Raw genomic sequence first — 18,588 nt, 5'->3', positions numbered from 1 at the left:
TATGTCATAATTTAGTTGAGGATCCAGTTGGCTTCAACTGTGCTAACTCTGTCATTTGACAAAAATGTGCTGAAATTTGACAAGGCAACCTTCAGAAAAAAGACTCCACGTGGTATTTGATACTAAAATGGTACAGTAAGTACACGCTGATAAGGTTGTATATTAGAATGTTTAAAGTCTCTTTGGCATAAGCAAAGGTTTTGCAATTAATTTGTTTGCTTTGTGTATCGTGAAGTAGCACATAATACACATTTTTATTTAAAATATGCAAGGAAAGAATATTATACAAAGTGGGGTTTTTAAAAGTAAGCATGCCATGAAGTTGAACTGTGTTGCACAGAGGGTTATATGATGTAGCATTTTAGATCTCGTTAAGCATTCTCCAGTGAACAAAAGCACTGTGACTTATTAGTGAACAGCTTGTGGTTGCAGCTGACATGTCTCGCTGGTATTTGCTAAAACTGGTGAGAAGACTAATTCAGACCGATGCTTACACAAGAGAGAGCAGCATTTTCATTTGATCTGTAGTGGATTGTTTGGGCTGTCAGACCAATGTCTGTAGAGTTAGAAGAACAATTCTTTTTCTTTGTGAGGCTGTAACAAAATTTTATTGATGGAATTTAACAATACTAACTTTTAAAAGATAAGCTAAAATTTCAGGGAGAGGTGGAGAGTTTGTTTGCTGCCATATAGTAAGTACATACCTTAAGTAATGGTTGGTCTGGAAACGTAACTTACCAATAAACTGAAGAACCAAGGCAGTAAGGTTTGCTATATAATGATGCGGCTTGGCCATATAATTTGTGTCGTCCACTGACTACTTGCTCCTGACAGAGCCAGCTTCCTTCTTCTCTTGGCTCCTAAACTTGCATCAGCAGATAATTACTCACTTTGTTCTGAAGGGATAGTTTTCTGCCAGTTGACTTTCTAACATCATATCACTGCGTTGTTAGCTTAGAGCCTGTTCTCCAAGAAGCGATGGGAACATCTGGCCACAGGCAATGAAATACCGGGTTTGGAGGTAGTCAGCTGCTAGATTAGCTAAATGAAACATTCAGGAAATACTGAACTGAGGCTGATGCTATCATCAGACTGAGGCTGATGCTGTCATGGTTTTTCCTTCCAGTTTTTGTGATGAGTCGTTTGGTACTACAAGGTTGCCCTTTTTTTTTTTTTTTTTTTTTGCCTCCTACTGCTTCACTGGCAGAAGCCTGAATCTTTCGTCTCCTGCTGCAGTTACGAGTGCAGTAGCAGTCTGAAACAGCCTAGCAGTTGAAAGATCAATGGGATTTGTAGCCCAATAGATTTGGGAAAGATTTATCGTTGCTACTCCAGCAAGAAGGAAACAGTCTGCAAATCGGCACAGTTGTTAAAGGATAAAAATAAAAGTAGTCTTCGGTTTTTCTTTTTCTGCTTTTTGTAGCATAGTGAGGATTGGGCTTGGGAACACCTCAACAAATCCTTCCCTAGGGCAGTTTTCTGGTTGGTGGTTTGTTGTGGTGGTTTTTTTTAAATTATTATTCTGTTTTGTGCAAAATATTAGTGTTTATTATCTGAATGTGTTATATAAGTTAAAGATGTAATGACTTGAGTAATCAGAAGACAGACAAAAAAGTGTGAATATTTCAAATTGCTTCTTTTTAGAGCTTTTTTAACATGTAGAGTTCAAACATTCTGTATCCTGAGTCAGAATCATCTTTATTTCACTTCAGTGAAATTTACTGCAGTGTGTAGTGCATCTTAGCAAAAAATAAATGGTGAGTTAAGGAAAAAGAGTTGTTGATTTTAATGTCTGATTTAAAGTGCAAGAAGTTAAGTGTTGCTTTCACACATAGGAATAGGTTCGTTCTTTGGAAAAATGTACTTTTTTGACAGGGTTTAAGAGAAGTGGAAATAGATTTGTTGACCAGGAATCAGACTTTCTGAAAAGTGTCACGCTATGGCACTAAAGAATATTATATGGGCCAAGACAAGAAATTAGAAAGAGGAATAGCTGGTAAGCTTGTATTACGGAGAATAGGAGATCAGAATAGGATAGGTAGAAAAGGAATAGAGTTGTTTGAGAGTCAGATTTGAAAAGCAGAATGTGGTAACAAAATGCTCTTGTGAATGGTTTGCTCTGTATGGCAAGTGAAGAAGCTGATATTTGCAACAGTATTTTGGGATATCCAGAAGGGGACCAGAAGTAAAGATATCAAAAAGGTTGGAGTTTTTGTTTTTTGCTTCCCACTATGTGTGAAAAACAGAAGGTGTTTTGGGTTTTTTATTTGGAAGATGTGTGTGTTTACTTACAATGTTACACTACTCAGCTCACAGAATCTGCAGGATTTAAGTTGAAATGCCTGCCTCTTCCTCTTGTGCCCAAGCATAAGTAGTCAGTGGTAGACAGAACATACACGTCAAGTTACAGCAATGCGGTTGGGTACCAGCCAGACAAAAGAAAAGGCTTGACAAAGTGTAGCTCTTCTCAGAGCATTTGCTGTAGCTAGCATCAGAAACAGATAGTAAAGATAAGCACGAGTTGGGGTAGTTTATCTCCACAGAAAACAAAGTGATATTAGTGTTACAAGTGCTTACATGTTTATCTGCCATCAAGCAGAGTAGGACAAATGTGATTCTCATTTCAGGCAAATTATGAAAATAGTATGCATTTCTCAGCCAGTAATAAAGCAAGACTGAGAATAAGCATTGCACATGGAGATAGCAAATGTGGTTTTAAGATGTAGAGGAGGGGGAGATTGCCACGAGCATTCTGGCTACCCTAGCAAAGCAACTGGTGCCTGAATATGTTCTCCAGAGTATATTCTGGAACTGGATCAAAAAATAGCTCATTAAGCAACATACAGTTAACTGTAGGCATTTGAGCACTTAACAGTTTACTGAACGCTGGTATATTCTGTTGCAAGTTGACCCTAAAGATAACCATAAAAGGATCAAACTAGAAAATGTTATGAATTGAACTCATTTGGAAAAATAAATCATAAGTGATCTACAAGAAAATACTATCATTTTACTTTTCTAAAAGATAGTTTATTTTACCTGAAGTACTTTGTTGTCCCTGAAAGCTAAGTTTTTGCATTCCAGTAAACCTTTGCTTGCTAGAGTTACAAAGGAATGCACCCAGATTCCCTCTGCATAGTTGAGGGTCTAGGTACACCTCTTACACACCTGTTATGTTTAAAAAAGGATACATAAGATAACATAGGGAGTTACTTTAATTTACTACCTTTAAAGAAACAAAATAAAAATTTGAAAGATTCGTAAAGGGATGCAAAATTAATTAATTTTAAAAATGGGCATTTAACTCCGTAGTGTTGACAAGCTCAAAATCTTAAGTATCAAAAATTAAAGAGCATAGGGAAAATAATCAGTCCTGCCATTAATTTTACATGCTTCCTTACTACTTCTTTAAACAGCATTGTAGCAGGATCTTGTAACTGCCTGCATTTTTAACAGCCTGCTAATAATTTCCATTATAAAAAGTTTCTTTGTTTTAGTAGTTTTCCTTGGTTTAAGTGGGTTTTTTTTCTTCTCTTTTTTTCTGAGAAACGCTAACGCGTCATTAGATTCAATTAGTCATTGAAATTAGCGTGGACAAAGTAATCTGTCCAGAAAGTGTCTTTTTCATTGTTTCTTGGAATTCCACAGAGGTTTAAGAGAATGAAGAATTCTTAAAAATCACTGTTTCCGACTGTTGCTTGCGCTCCAGCCTGGCATCACGCCAAAATAGCAGCAGCAAGCCACAGGGCTCTGGAGAGCAGGTTTTGCCTGCTGCTGAAGCAGCAATAGCAAGGTTGCAGTGGGACGGCTGCACTAGCGGCATGAGGGGGCGGAGGTGGCGATCGCGTCTGGCATGCGACTCTGGGCTTCGTACGCTAAGGCCAGCGCTCAGCCTGGGCGTCCTCTCCGTAAAGGCTCTTCAGGCCCAGCGGGGAAACGGGCTGCTTCCCCGAGGCTCGGCGGCTGACCCAAACCGGCCAAAGGGCTATTCTCTACCATCTGACGTGGTGCTCGGCGATAAAAGCTGGGGGGGAAGAAGGAGGAAGGGGGGACATTTGTGGCTATGGTGTTTGTCTTCCACTTCCCAAGCAGCCGCCGGGAGCTTTCTGGGAAGCGGCTGGACACCTGCCTGCCAATGGGAAGCAGTGAATTGGTTCCTTTTCCCACTCTGCTTGGGCGCGCAGCTTTTGCTTTCCCTATTAAAATGTCATTGCCTCCGCCTACAAGTCTCCTCACCATCCTTCCGTCTTCTCTGCATCCCATGGGAGCAGGGAGCGAGCGCTCAGCTGGGTGCGGGCTTGGCTGTTCGAGGGGGACAGCCCACAGCGGGGGAATAAGCCTCTTGCTGCCGTCAGCTGAAGAGGTTGCCTAAGCGTCAGCAGGCTGCCTGGTCTTGAACACTCAAGGCTCAAAATTGGCTGGTGTATGGTAGGGTTCTTGCTTTTCTTTTTAACATAATCTCAGTTAAATTAACTGGGTTTTTCAACTGTGTCAAACTAATGTAATTTTAGTTTCCAGTTTTTCTATTTAGCCGCTAGGAAACATTGTGCTTATTTCTCTCATGCACATCTAATGAATCCCCTTTCATGTTGCTGTATAGCATTTAATTATGATTGCTTTCTTTTCCCAAGAGGTGGTTGCTTCAATTATTGCAAAAACTGGGAGGAATTAAGGTGGTACAGGCAAACAAAACATAGTAATTTCTGTCTTTCAGGTATTTGATTTTGCAGTCTAAGTGACTTTCTTTAATTTTGCCTATTTTAGGCAGTTAGGTAATGGATAATTATAGTACAAAGAAGACTTTATATATGTAACTTTATATATGATCTTTCAAATATTGGTTTCATAAAAGGCTTCTGACTGGTAGGTGACAATTTTAATATATGGTTTTAAAATAGAAGTCTTGGCATTTCAACACAGCCAAATATGTGTGAGTATTGCAAGTAGGGTAGTAGTGTGGATAGTTAGGAGGAAAAATCTATAAAGTACCTGCTGCAGTTTCCATGAAATCATTATGTTTTCCTTTCAGAAAAGAAACTTTCCAGCTAGAAGTTATGGAGAATGGATAGTGTTTTGGTTTTATTTACAACATGACAAAAATGTAGGCTTCCAGTACTAAATACTCTTTTTTTTTGGGGGGGGGGGGGAGTGATTACTTTAATGTATTGTCCATTATATTACAAATATAAGTAGAGAAATTATATTAAAACCAGATATTGCAATTCTGAAAAACTTTTCTCCTTACTTTTTCCCTCAGGTTGTGGTGTGTTCTGGGTTTTTTTGTTTTGTTTTTTTAAAAACAGACATTGAGGGAGTGGAGGGGTGAGTGTTTTTGTTGTATAATTAAAGTTGGCTATTGTTTGTGGGTATTTTCCCCACACGGGAGCAGATTTTGGCCCTTGCACCAGTAAGTACTTAAATTCAAACAGTATCTGTATTACGCACAGTAGAGCAGCAAATGTAAGTCTACAGCTTAAGCTCACTTTAGAACTGAGGTTGTCACATGGATCTCTGAAGTAAGTCATGGAGGGTTTTGCAAGTGCCTACTACAAAAATGGCATAGGCAGAGCTTTTGAGAATGAAGGAAGGGGAATTCTGTAAGAGAATTACAACTAGCTCCCATTATAATATTTTCTGTTACCTAAAATGTTGTTATCTCCAGTTTTTATGGTAGCTGGACTCCAAAGGAATGAATTCTTAGTAACTGTAAAGCATCTTAGATTTGTTTTGTTTCCCTTCCTCTCCATTTGAAACTGTATGTGTTTCCTGATGGCAGGCGCTGTGCACAGTTAATGGCATAGTCTTTAAATTGCTGTCACAGCTTAAAGGCTGCCTTTGCTTCCTTCTTCCTACATACCCATCAACTTTGTATGCTTGGAGATGGCTTCTTGGAGGCTGTAGAGCTAGGTGTGAAGCACCACTTTGGCTGCCCCAAGGATGAATGCTGTGGGAGGAGAGAAGATGCAGATGGAGAGCTTTGGGGCACAATCGACTCAGTATTTCATGAGGCCTTTGAGTTGTGGTCCGTGGTTTCAGTATCCCTGTAAACAGGCGTCATTAAAATACTTACTGTCAAACAAGTACTATGGGACAGTAAGAAGAGAGCACTACAGCAGGTTTCTATGCCATAGAGTTAATAGATAGGAGTAGGAGAAAGCTATTTTGCCACAGGGTATATAGGATAATGATGATACCTACTGTGTTCAGGAAGTTGTACTGAAAAACTCAGCTCAGTGCTCTTCTGCTGTCTTGGAATTTGTCGAATTTCTGCTCTATTTTGTGTTCTTGAGCAACAGGAGAAAGAAAATCAGGGTATTGCCCCACTGTTGATCGGGAATTACAGTAGGAAGGTGGACTAGAGGCTGATGCTGGTCCTTTTCCTGCCATTCCTGTCTTGTTCCAGCAGTTCCATGGTTTCCTGCTGCAGTGAGATGACAAAGGTTTCTTTAAGGCAACATGGAGCTCTTTCCTTTGTGCTCATCTGTTTTGATAAGCTACCTGAATTTTCTGAAGAATGCAATAAATTATAGGGTGAATTTATTTATTTATTTTTAATAATCTGAAACCCTCTTCAGTAGGGGAGAGGCATTTCTCTTTTCAGATGACTCTAGCTTCACTGGATTTTAGTTGCCTATTATAAAAATTGCATTAGCAGAACCTGTCAAAAAGAAGGAAAATTCTTTAGTGGGAAAGAACTGTTTTACTGGAGGGATTACTGCTAGCTGTCGTTGTAATTAATTAGTTTCTCCACTCTCCCAAAAACCACGCAGGCAGTTTTAAAGTTGCCAGTGTTTTGAAAAAATTGAAATACCAAAGTTGAAAATTAGTAAAGAAATTGGAAACTGCCAAAACCGAGACATCCTTTTGTTTTCTTTTAATTTAACTTCAAAATGTTGGTCAAAGCTGCCATTCTGTGAACAGTACTTCTTTTGTTTAAAGACAATTTCAAATTCCGTACAAAATACGAAATACAGACACTGTTTTTTGCAATTCTGCAAAGAAGCTGATGTTGGGCAGCAAAGTAGAAGCTAACAGACTTTGTCCTCTGTACCTAAGGAGGTGTGAGGAACAAAAGGAAAACAGGAGGGTCAAGTGCCAGAAGTTAAAGCTTTGTTGGCATCTCTCAAAAAATTTCTGCCTGTATCCAGTGGCCATAGATGAATAGCATATGTAGATCAATCATCTGGAGGATGTATATTAGCACTTCAGTCCTACCTGAAATTCAACTAATTGCCAAATTACATTGATTTTTTTAATACATATTTTTAACTTAGATTTTTTGCTTAGCTGTTGCTCCAGGTACATGTACAGATCATGCATATACATGGTTCAAATACATTATCAACACTGAAAGCTTAGCAAGTTGTCCACCAAGATCTCAAGTCTTGAAAAGTCTGATGATCCAGTTCTTTGGCAGCCTAAGCCAATTTAGCTGCTGGCCTCCCAGGCTTGCCCTGCTGCCTCTCTTGCCCTGTGTGCAGGCTGTGAGCTTGTCTGACCTTACACTGAACCTGTTCGGAGCGCAAAGCTGGCAGGAAGCTATGCACTTCGCCTGAGATAGTTTCTCGATGATTTAGCATGCTGAAATAGTTCAAAGCTGCTGCAAAGACACGAGTAGAAACACATGGCCATGCCTGAGGGGAACCGAATGGGGCTGTAGCTGCCAGCGTTTAGGTTAGCTCGGGATGCCCAGAATTCAAAGCTGGAGGTGGTAGGTGAGATAGAATAGGGTAACATCAAGAAGAGCTTACTGCTGTCAGGTCAGTATTGATTAAGAGGTCCACCAGCAGAAATCTGGAGATTCCCTCTTCTGCTGGAGAAAAGTATGAAAACGGTGGTTCCAGAGATGTCCTCTTAACTTCAGGGTAGAGTCCGTGGGAGTGGATTGTATAGTTTGATGCTGAGTGTGATTTTCTTTTACTTGGATAAACTACCTTTACTGAAAAACAATTCCTGCTGTTCTGGAAATCACTTCCCATTTTTTGTGAGTCTGGATGCGTTGCCCTCGTATCTCTGTGCTGGTGACTAGCCGCTTTAAGAGAATATTTGGTATTTCATTTTGTTGGCATGTTTGAGATAAAAGCCAAACAGAATCTGATGTAGGGAAAACTGCATTTATATAATGGCAGTTTGGTTTTCTAAAGACCATATACTAAAGAGCTTGAAATAGAAAAATGTTTTAACATTTCCAATGGTTTGGCTCAATAATGAAGTGATTCTGTTTTGTAAGACTGGAAGAATGGAAGTTGAAGCAAATTTATAACTTTAGTAGTCAGAGAAAAGGAGAGAGATATTTTGAATCATGGAGGTATCTTGTTGTTCTAATGTAATTATTATATGAAAATAAATGTATTTACCAACTTCTGAATTCTCAGTTTCTGGTATTCCAGGTATGCATAAGTAGTCATGTAAACTCGGTACATTTATCCACAATGTAATTAATTACATTTTAATATTCTTCTTGTTAAAGTAATGAGATTATGAAGCACTGAATTTTTGAACCTGTTATCTAAGCAATTTGAAGTATTATTAGAAGAGAAAGTTTTTAAAAACAATTTCTGTGAAATTACTGATTTTTCATTTGTATAAATATTTCAGTTTTAAATAGCAACACTGTAGTAACAGTAACACTACAGGCGTTAAAAGATTTTTTTCAGGAAATTCTGAATTATACTTGACCCTTCTCTTTTTAACATTATTTACTGCAGGATTTGAACAAGCGTTTGTCCCTGCCTGCTGACATCAGGATACCTGATGGCTATCTTGAAAAGTTGCAGATTAACAGCCCGCCATTTGATCAGCCAATGAGTCGACGTTCTCGTAGAGCATCACTAGTAAGTGTAATGCATCTGCCATGCTAAACCAACCTCTCAGTTCTTCAGATTCCATCTAATGCAGATATCTGTATTGCCATAGGTATGATTCAACTTCGTTTACACCTTGACTTTTATGTCCTGAACTTCAGTATGCACCTGTCAAAATCCATTGAAGAATTTCACCCTTTCTTTCATTTTTCTTTTGCAAACTTGGCCCTGTCATTTCTCAGTGAAGGTGTTGACCCATTAAAATCGGTGGCTAAACTCAACTCCCAAAGTGCATACTTAAATCCTTTTGCTCTTTAGAGCAGGGATGATCTGTTTGAGCAAATAGGACACGTAATCTTAGGTCAAGGCTGGGGCTCTCATGTGATATAGTAGGAAGGTCCTAAAGCAGCATATGAATAATACGAAAGCAGGTCCTCCTCACTGTTCTTTTTGTATTTGATAAATTTTCTTTCTCAAAATTGCTGTTAAGATGATAGGTTTTTATTATTTTATTTTTTAAAAAAAAGCGTAAGTGGACTCCTAAGAATATGGATGAATAAATTCACATATACCTTTTTAGATCATTGGGTTATCTTAAAAAATAAGTCTTTCCTTGGAGATGGCGGAATGAGGGTTCCTGTACTGTAATTAGAGTATAAATGCTAGAAATCCCAGACACTCACATAAAATATGCACATCTGTGAAATAGTCCAAAAATTTTTTTTCTTATTTTTACAAAAAACTGTTACATTTCAATCATAATTTGATCTATCGGTTTTCTTAATCGAGGTCTTAAAGAATTGTGAGACCATTACTGACTTCCTGAGCAAATTCATTGGTGAGAAATTCTTTGCAGAGAAGAACTGTATAGGTTTATGAAATCACATTGTTCTTTGTTTTCTTGATTTAATGGCTTATTTGCTGAAAAATAAATACGAAAGTACATATAGCAAATAGTTTTATTAACTGAAATATCTTTATTTTATTCTTTGTGAATTAATAATGTCTATAACAAAGCAACGGTTGAGTTTTATCATGTATTTTTCCCCTGAAAAAGTACTATTTAGTGTGCTAGGCTGAAGCTCTGATCTGCACATCACCTTTTACAAGAACAGTATTAAAAGAAGAAAAGATTGGATCAAAGCACTGGAAGTAATAATAATGTAGCAAGCTTAAATACTTGTGCCAGAACTTTGTAGCTCATTAACCACTTAGTTGCTGATGTAGCATTGAACTGAGGAACAGACTTCCCCAAACCTTCTCTTTTCAGGTGCTGGTGAAGTACCTTTTCAATAGAACCTTTTCGCTGTTGGAATATAGTATTTGGGGGCTTGGGGCGGGGGTGGCGGGTCCTGTGTATCTAAATCCCCTTGCTCATTTAATGGTGATCCCTGAGAGCAGTTGTCCTTTCTTCTTTACCTTCTAGAAGACAGACAGAAAAACAGTGCCCTCTAATGAATATGGTGTGTGTATGGAATCAGCTTCCTGTCACAAGGTTGTTTTGTCCTTTAAAAACACTTTCAGGGCTTAAAAGTCCAAAATGAAACCTGCCAGCAGTGCTGTGGTATGCAGGCATGCATTTGTTGCATTGTCCTCTCATGATTTCAGACTAACCTTTAAAAAAAAAAGAAATTCAAGGACTCATTATTCCGAGATTGTCATTGAAAGCTTGCTAGCAGACTGTTAATTACAATATATGAATATTGTGCTCTGCTTCAAAGGCATGTCTCTTTTCAAGGCTTAGTAGGAATCAAAGGAAAAGAGCTATAAAAAGTATCAAGTAAGGACTTGTTATACTTTAGGTCTGGTGTATTTCTTTGAAATGATCAAAAAAAAATCAGCTTTTATGGTAATTGTATTTTGTGTGTACAGGTACATGCATGCACAGTAGCATAGGTGTAACTCTTATGCACCAGCCAGTAGAAGTAAGAGACCATAAATACAGTGCATCAGTGTTTCTGTGTTAAGTCAAGATAGACAGATGTGTACTGCAGAAAAAAATTAAATAGTTCAGAAATTATTTTGAAGGAAAAAGGAAATTTATCTTAGTTTGAGGAATCGAAAAATCAGTTTTTCTTATGAGTGGCAGGCAACCAAAATGTGATTAAAAATTAAACATACTGAAAGGGAGGTCTTGAAGGATATCTGTCCTCTGTATGTAGGAAATACTGTATGATTTTATTGTCTGAAAAAGATTTTGAGTTTGTTAGTCTTGATAAACAACGTCAAGGTCTCTTAGAAATCCAACTTTAAAGTTGTATTTCAGACTGTGGCAATAACAAGGCCAATGGCTATGAGTTCTCCTTTAGTTTCTCCTGTAAACTAAGCAGCCTATCTTTTTAATTCTAACACCATCTAATAGTCATTTCAAGATATGTTTGTTTAAGTAGGTCAAAATGCACTTTGGAAACATAATATTTATTCTGCTAACATTGTACCTGTATCAGTGGTATGTTTAAAATCTCACTGGTATTACATAGTTGTCAAATACCAACTTTGCTTTTGTATTTTAGGATAAGCAGCTTGGCTTCAACAAACTCCTAAATATGCTTGATGCTAAAGTATCCTTATGCAGTTTTAAAACATTTCAATTCTAACACTAATTTAATAAAGCAGAATTACTCTTAATACTATGTTAACATAATTATGTGCCCATTCTTTCTCTTAGATGTCAAATATGTTTACAGACAAGATCTCACAGTTACTTCAGCTGTATTTTCATGCATGTGTTATGAAAATTAAGTATTAATCCAACTTTTCTTAGTATATCTTCATACTATATTGTTGTCAAATCTTAATACAGTCAGCAGTATTTATGTTACACTGTGTTACCATGAAATAATATGCAACTTCAATATCCATCAGATTTTAGGAGCAAATGAACACATTCAGACTTGTGGACAGCTATGTTTTGAAGTGGAAGGAGGAGATGATGCTAGGGAGAAAACCTGGCATTTTTGTCTTAGCGTATGTTCAATTGTCAGTAAAGCAAAACCCCATGAAACTTATGGGGTTTGGGTTTTGACAATGTACAGGCTATATGCACTTTGTAAATTGGTTTAAAAATGTGTTTTACATGTCTAATTTCAGCATTCTTTACACTGTAAGAACAATATAAAGCTTTGGTGTAACTGACAATGGTCTTACATGAAAATAACTGTAAGAGATAATCATATTAAATACAAGAGCAGCGGTGGATTTGAACAGGAAAAGAGTAAAGAGTCTTCAGAAAAACGTATTATATAGGCAGGCAAACCCTCCTGGCTTGCATTGCAGAGCTAAGTTGGTGACAAAAAAAGGGAAGGTGAATAGATGCAAGTAAAATACACAAAGGCTTGAAGTTCTGAGCCATGAAACATAAATTGTTGAGACAGAGCTGAAGCTTGTGGAAGAATGATGTTTGGGGATTTTACTGGCAGAGTTTTAGACTGAAGGGCATTGAGAGGTCAGAATGGGAGAGGAAGGCTGGAGCTGAGATCTTGAGCGTGTTATATATATTAGTAGAGAACAAGTAAGTAATGCAAGTTACTTTGAAAGAAGCAGCAGGTGGGGATGGTAAGCAAGAGAAAGGATGGGATAGTTTGAGATGACTTCTGTGTTTTCAGCTATAACACCCTCATTAGTAGTAATCAGATGAGAAGAGTGGAGAAGACTTAAGTAGGAGGTAGGGTAATGTGGGCTTTCAGTCTAAGTGTAACTCAGTACATAGTCCTTCCAGGACACACAGTAGACTGGCCAAAAAGTTGAGCATTGGGCTTGGATGCTGGGACGCATTTATATCATAATGTGCTGAATTGTTTTTAAAATAGCAGAACTGTGCAGTGTTTGGTCAAGTACTATCAGGTATTTTTCTGAAACAAAGTTTAGCTTGCTGATTAAATGATGTATAAATAAAGTGTTCAGTTTTAGTGATTGATTTTCTGTTTCTTTTCATTGCAGTCAGAAATTGGATTTGGAAAAATGGAAACCTATATCAAGTTAGAAAAGCTTGGAGAGGTATGTATAGCTTTCTTTTGAAATGATTACTGCTTTGATGGCAATGTCTTATGTAAAATTTTACATAGGTGTTAACTGAAAATCTCGATTTCCCTCAAAATACCCATTGAATTTATCTTTTCATAAGCCAAACATACACATCATTTGTAGCAATGTCATAAGCACACAAATATTCTATACATATCTAATAAGCAAAAAAAAAAAAAAAAGCTGGAAAACCACCACTGCACTGGGGAAAAGCAAGACTCCATTAGCAAATGATCCGTGACCTCCTTATGTAGGCTGGCTTTGCGTGCAGATAGACAAAATTATTCTGTCGGTAATAAAACTAGTTAAGTCTGGCATCTTCCTGCTGTGAGTTAAGTGTTAGGGAGCACTCACACTGGACAAGAAGCCAGCGCTTGCAGGGAGCAGGCAGTAGCTATGCATGTTCCGGTCGAGAAGCCTGCACGCCTGAGCTGGGCAACCAGCTGGATGCTGCCAAGGGAAGTATGTAACACCGAGTTTGCCTTTCCCTGTGGGAGGGCAGCAATACAGCTTTCGACCTCCACTCAGCCTCTGACTTGTAGAGAAATGGTAGAATTCAGGAGGGGCCAGGTGTCAGTCCTGTCCAGTTTGGTTGAGGTTGGCCAACAGGATCAAAAATGGACAAGGAGCACTGGAATGGGATGCGCTGCACATCACAGGACACAGGGCTGGTCAGTATCTCTGCTGTGAATATTGCAGCTAGTCCTCCATTTGCGACGTTTCCATTTCCAAACGCATTTATCTTTTATTTTGCCTCTAGTACTTGTTAGATGGGTCACCAGACATGAGATAACATTGCGTATCTTTGGAGGGATGTTAAGCTAGTAGCTATCAAGTCATAGTTGTAGGTGTACATTATTTCACTTGCTCACAAAGTGTAGTGGAGGACACCAGATATGTACCGTAACCTAGGGCAATTTCTGTAACTTTGTTGCTTCCTCTTTGCAATTGCTGGGATTAGTTGTACCTACTTGCTGTTTTATCAGAATTTCTTGTCCTTACGTAACATGCCTTGAGAGTTTTCAATCTCTTATTGTCTAAGCAAAAAAAAAAAAAAGAGAAAGATAAGCTTCATAATATTCACTGTTCATTATGTCAACCAAAATGAAACTTTGACCCCACCCCAAAAAAAATTATCCTGTAAAATACGTAACAAAGACAAGAAGCTATCAAAAGGAGTTAAATATTTTCATAAAAGTAATGGAAAAGTATATCTGCAGCCTTTGGAAACAACTGCAGTGTAGTGTAGAGATACCTGAGCTAGTTTTAATGAAATAGAGACTTTCAAGAGGGTAAATGATCCCAGCAGTGAACTTCGTGAACTTAACACTACCTGATCTGTCTTCTTTGGTAGCTATATGGTGTGTAGCCTTCCATGTAGTTTTCAGAGTTGTTAAGCATATACATCCCTTGTTGTATTCTGTGTGTTCAGACCTGTGCTTACCAAATATTTTTGTAGTTTCACATGTATCAAAAGAAGACAATGTAAAAACTATTCATATACAAAATGAAACCTATTAGAACCTCAGATAGAAGTCTATATTTTCTTTTTTAACTTATCTTTCAGTGAAGGAACAATTTGTAAGAGTTTCCCTCTTTTTCCATTTTGTAGGGTACTTATGCAACAGTTTATAAGGGGAGAAGTAAATTGACAGAGAACCTGGTAGCTCTGAAAGAAATCCGCCTGGAACATGAAGAGGGAGCACCGTGCACAGCCATAAGAGAAGGTGATAATGATTTTTTTTTTTACTACTTAGAGTTTCAGATACTTCTGGATTTCTTTTTGATGAAAGTACTGTTGGTACTTGGAAATACATAGGCTACAGGGGAGATTAATGAAATTGGTATTAGTTTTGATGGGGAAAATTGTAGTCTAGACATGTTAAGAGTAAGTGTTTCAGATTTATTTACTTGATGGGGGGTGGTTGTATTCTCAAATGCAGTGTTACAAATGGATGATTTTATACTGAATTAGACTGTTATTAGTGAGTAACTTTCAGGGATTCAGAATACATTTGACCAAATGGCTACTTCTGCCTGAAACGTGTAATTTAGGAAATGTTTACAGTTTGTAACTCAAATGTCTGTTTGGTGTTTGATTAAATACCTTTCTTATTAACTTAATCTATATGACTACTTAAAAGTGGCTTTTTCATTTAAAAAATAAAGAGCTTATCTGTGTGAACTTGCTAGAAATGCATTTACTGTTCATGTGTTTTGCATTTATTTATTTTATACTTAAAATTCTCCTTTGCAGTGTCATTATTAAAAGATCTGAAGCATGCAAATATTGTTACATTACATGATATTGTGCACACAGACAAGTCTTTGACTCTTGTTTTCGAATATCTGGTAAGTGCTTGAACAGCTAATGACCTTTACATTCGATTTATTGTTTCTAAGTAACACAGACATAACAAAATTCTGTCCTCTTTTTTAAAAATCAGAAACTTTCAGAGTTTCATTAATAGCAGTTAGTGGTGATCTGCCTGAGCAAAGTGTCTACTTGTACCAAAATCATTAACTGTAAAAAAGGATAATCACATGCTATTCAAATGGTATTTTTCTGTTGTGATGCAACTCTCACAAGTTAGCTAAGGAAAAAAGTATACGTCGAAGTAAACAACACATTCCATCTTCTTGTAACAATCTTTTCAAGCAAGTGTCCACAATTACATATCTCACTTGCTCACCTCTTCCATTGTAGACTTTTCACTTTCCCACTGAAGCTTTACATATTGATATTTTTTGTATAATATGCTGGAATATATAAGCATAATAAGAGGGATAAAGAAAAACACTTCCAATGTGATCGGAGAATGTAGCAATTTCATAAAATACTGTGGGGCACATGAGATGGAGGAGAAGGCAATAATGTCTGAGATGATGCAGCTTGCTGGAAAACGGATATTTATATCCTCTGGAAAGCCAGAGTTTTCTGCATGTTCAGGCTTTTAGGTTTTTTATCATTGAACATCTTTTGCAGAAAACTCAGTTTTCTGATGAATTATTTCAGTTCTAACAATAAATAATATTCACGTAATCTGTTGTCCACAATTTTACTGAACAATGATGATGGTGTTTTGATAGGACAAGGATCTGAAGCAGTACATGGATGACTGTGGTAACATCATGAGTATGCACAATGTAAAGGTGAGTGTTTTCAGTGGCAGTTACTGTCTTCCAGCTTTCTCTGTTCTAAGAATTTCAGAGAACTTAATAATCAGGAGCTGCATGGTTCAGGGCTTTTTAAGAAAAAAAAAACCCCACAGACCTAAGAAATGTAACTTCCTTTTTGACCTTTGGGCCTGGTTTAACTACATTTGACAACAGATGGAGTCTTTCTCTTAGGTTTTGATGACCTTTAATTGTTTAAAGCACTGAAAACAAGAGATTATATAATTTTATATGTTTTCATTCTCTTTGAAGTTATATCTTTAAAATTAAAAACTCCCTAAAAAATAATACATTCATAACTCTCTTGACCTCTTCTTGTGCTTCCATTATTTTATATTAATTTATTAAGTTAAGTCTGTAGTTTGGTATATCCTCAAATAAAATTTATATATGCACACTGAGGAAAATGTAGCCTCAATCATGAATGTGGGGTTTGGATGCCACTGCCTACCACACAAGTAAAAAATTAATAATACATATTTAAGAATGAATGATGTTCATCTTTCCATTAGTAATAAAATGGAAATTACTTTCTTTAAGGTTTAATTGTCTGTTGTTTTTAACTATGGCTGTGGCCAGATTAAGTGACTCAGTTTGCAGTCTGGCCTGCTGAAACTAACTCAGGTTCAGGTGTTACCTCTGTCATAACAAGCAGGTTTTGATTTGGAAAACTGGAATAACTGTTTATGTTCTTTAATACTTATGGCTTTATAAACAAGATCCCAACAGAGGACAATACTATCTTGAAATGAGTGAAGTTGTCCGAGGAGGCTGGGTTACCAGTATCGCCATGCTGTGTTGCAGCCTGTGCTGGACTGTACCTTCAAAACCTCTTCATTAAGCCATATATAATTGCTATGTTATTTGTATGGTAGATGAGTTTGAGAAACTCTTCTTGAAAAAAATTAACTTTAAGCTGTGATCATAAAGAACAAAACCAGGAGCGTGCACACATGGTAGGAAAATTACTTTTATTCTTATACAGTAGCACATGGCACAAATGTGGTTGACAATGCAATGTACTAAATACTGTGAAGTGATGGGGTTTGTGTGCATTCCAGTAGAGTTGTCATCCTTGGTTTTGGCTTAGTTGAATTGCATATGGGACTCAGTCGAGGTAGCGGTTACTCTTTGGATAGCTTTTCTTTTACTCTGTTGTCATACTGCAGTAAGTATCTGTAGGGAAAGACATCTGCCCTTAACCTACTCTTTTGTTTACTTTGAGAGCCTGCAACGGGAAATTCTTTAATTTGTATCTACTTCACAGAGACAACAAAAACCATAATTATTAATTAACTACAAGTTAATAAGTAGTGCTTTAAGCTTAAAAACAATAACAGAAAAGCTCTAAGTGGGAAGCTGAGTCCTGTACTAAGTGCAGTTCAAGCAGAATCTGCTTGTGGTATTCCAAGCTAAGCAGAGGCACCGTTTTTCCTTGTTTGCCTATGGTTTAAGCTGTGCCCTAAGGCAGACTTATATGGTCAGTACCTTTGGCACTGGGAAGCCAGAACAGCTGCTTAACTAGTAGCCATTGATGCTTACCTTACAATAACTGGGGGGGTTTGGGTCATTGTTATCATTTGAGACACCTCCCTGTCGTCATTCCCCTCACATTCCTCAGCTAATTCTAGCTTTTTGAGTTTTAACAAAATGAAGATGTATAATATAAAGATGTGTGTGATCCCTGCAGGTATTACTGTTTCAAACAACATTTTGAGCTAATACATGTCATCCTATGCATTGCCAAAAGGATCAATGCCAAAACTGTGGTGAAGATCCACAGTTTCTGTAGAATAATCTGCTTTGCCGCCTTTACTAATCCTCACAGTCCCAGTGCATGCTAGAGATGGCTATCGATTTCCACAGCAGTCCTGTTGATATTACTTGGGACTGACTACCCCTGCACTGGTATGAACATGAGTAGATGAAACAAAACTTGTCGCTTCTCATTCTGCTCTTCAAAAAAGAAAAGAAAGAAAGAAAAAAAATGATCCGAATTCCTTTTTTTCTAGAACAGATAAATCCCACGTAAGCAGACTAAGAACAGATGGATGTAAACTACACCTGCTGTGTATTTTTCCAGTTTAGGAAAAAGAATTTGGTGGTGTCACCTGGTACGAAAATAAACTGATGTGTTAGAAAATGGTCATATGAAAACATTCTAGTGTTTCTCCTCAAAAGTCCTATTACATGCTGAATTTGTCACATTGGTAAACATTACTTTCTATTATGCTCTATATTTTTTCATTGTACATTTGATCTTCTATACAGGCTGAGGACTGTTTTGTGGTAAATGCCAGCAATGGCTACCCAGAAGTCCCATGTTTAAGATCAGACCCTTTATACATACAGAAACAAAAATAGTAGTTCTTAGTGCAGTGATACAGTAAACTTGCTTGGCTGCCCTCTGCTAAACCTTTCTTCGTTCCTTACTACTTCTGTGTCTATATATGTGCAGCATTAATATGCATGACTGAAGTTGCTTGCTTGGCTCACTGTTCCAAAAGACTAAAATAAACCTGTGTGTGTCAAGGTGAGGGGGTGAATATAAATGCCAGAGGCGGATGGGCTCTTTTAGTAATCC

General features: G+C 37.5%; 1 protein-coding gene across 2 annotated transcripts in view; it reads left to right on the top strand.

Moving 5' to 3' along the window:
* CDK17 (cyclin dependent kinase 17) overlaps window positions 1-18,588 on the top strand; it is a 93,957-nt gene that overhangs the window by 67,630 nt on the left and 7,739 nt on the right. For both annotated transcript variants that reach the window (XM_075708033.1, XM_075708024.1), the window contains 5 exons: window positions 8,709-8,834; window positions 12,744-12,800; window positions 14,440-14,554; window positions 15,085-15,179; window positions 15,918-15,980. In XM_075708033.1, the coding sequence (XP_075564148.1) occupies window positions 8,709-8,834; window positions 12,744-12,800; window positions 14,440-14,554; window positions 15,085-15,179; window positions 15,918-15,980 (456 nt within the window). The remainder of the gene's footprint in view (window positions 1-8,708; window positions 8,835-12,743; window positions 12,801-14,439; window positions 14,555-15,084; window positions 15,180-15,917; window positions 15,981-18,588) is intronic.

Source organism: Pelecanus crispus, chromosome 1 (genome assembly GCF_030463565.1).
Source record: "Pelecanus crispus isolate bPelCri1 chromosome 1, bPelCri1.pri, whole genome shotgun sequence".
In the NCBI taxonomy this organism is placed as follows: Eukaryota; Metazoa; Chordata; class Aves; order Pelecaniformes; family Pelecanidae; genus Pelecanus; species Pelecanus crispus.
This window is presented reverse-complemented; position numbering and strand designations above follow the sequence as displayed.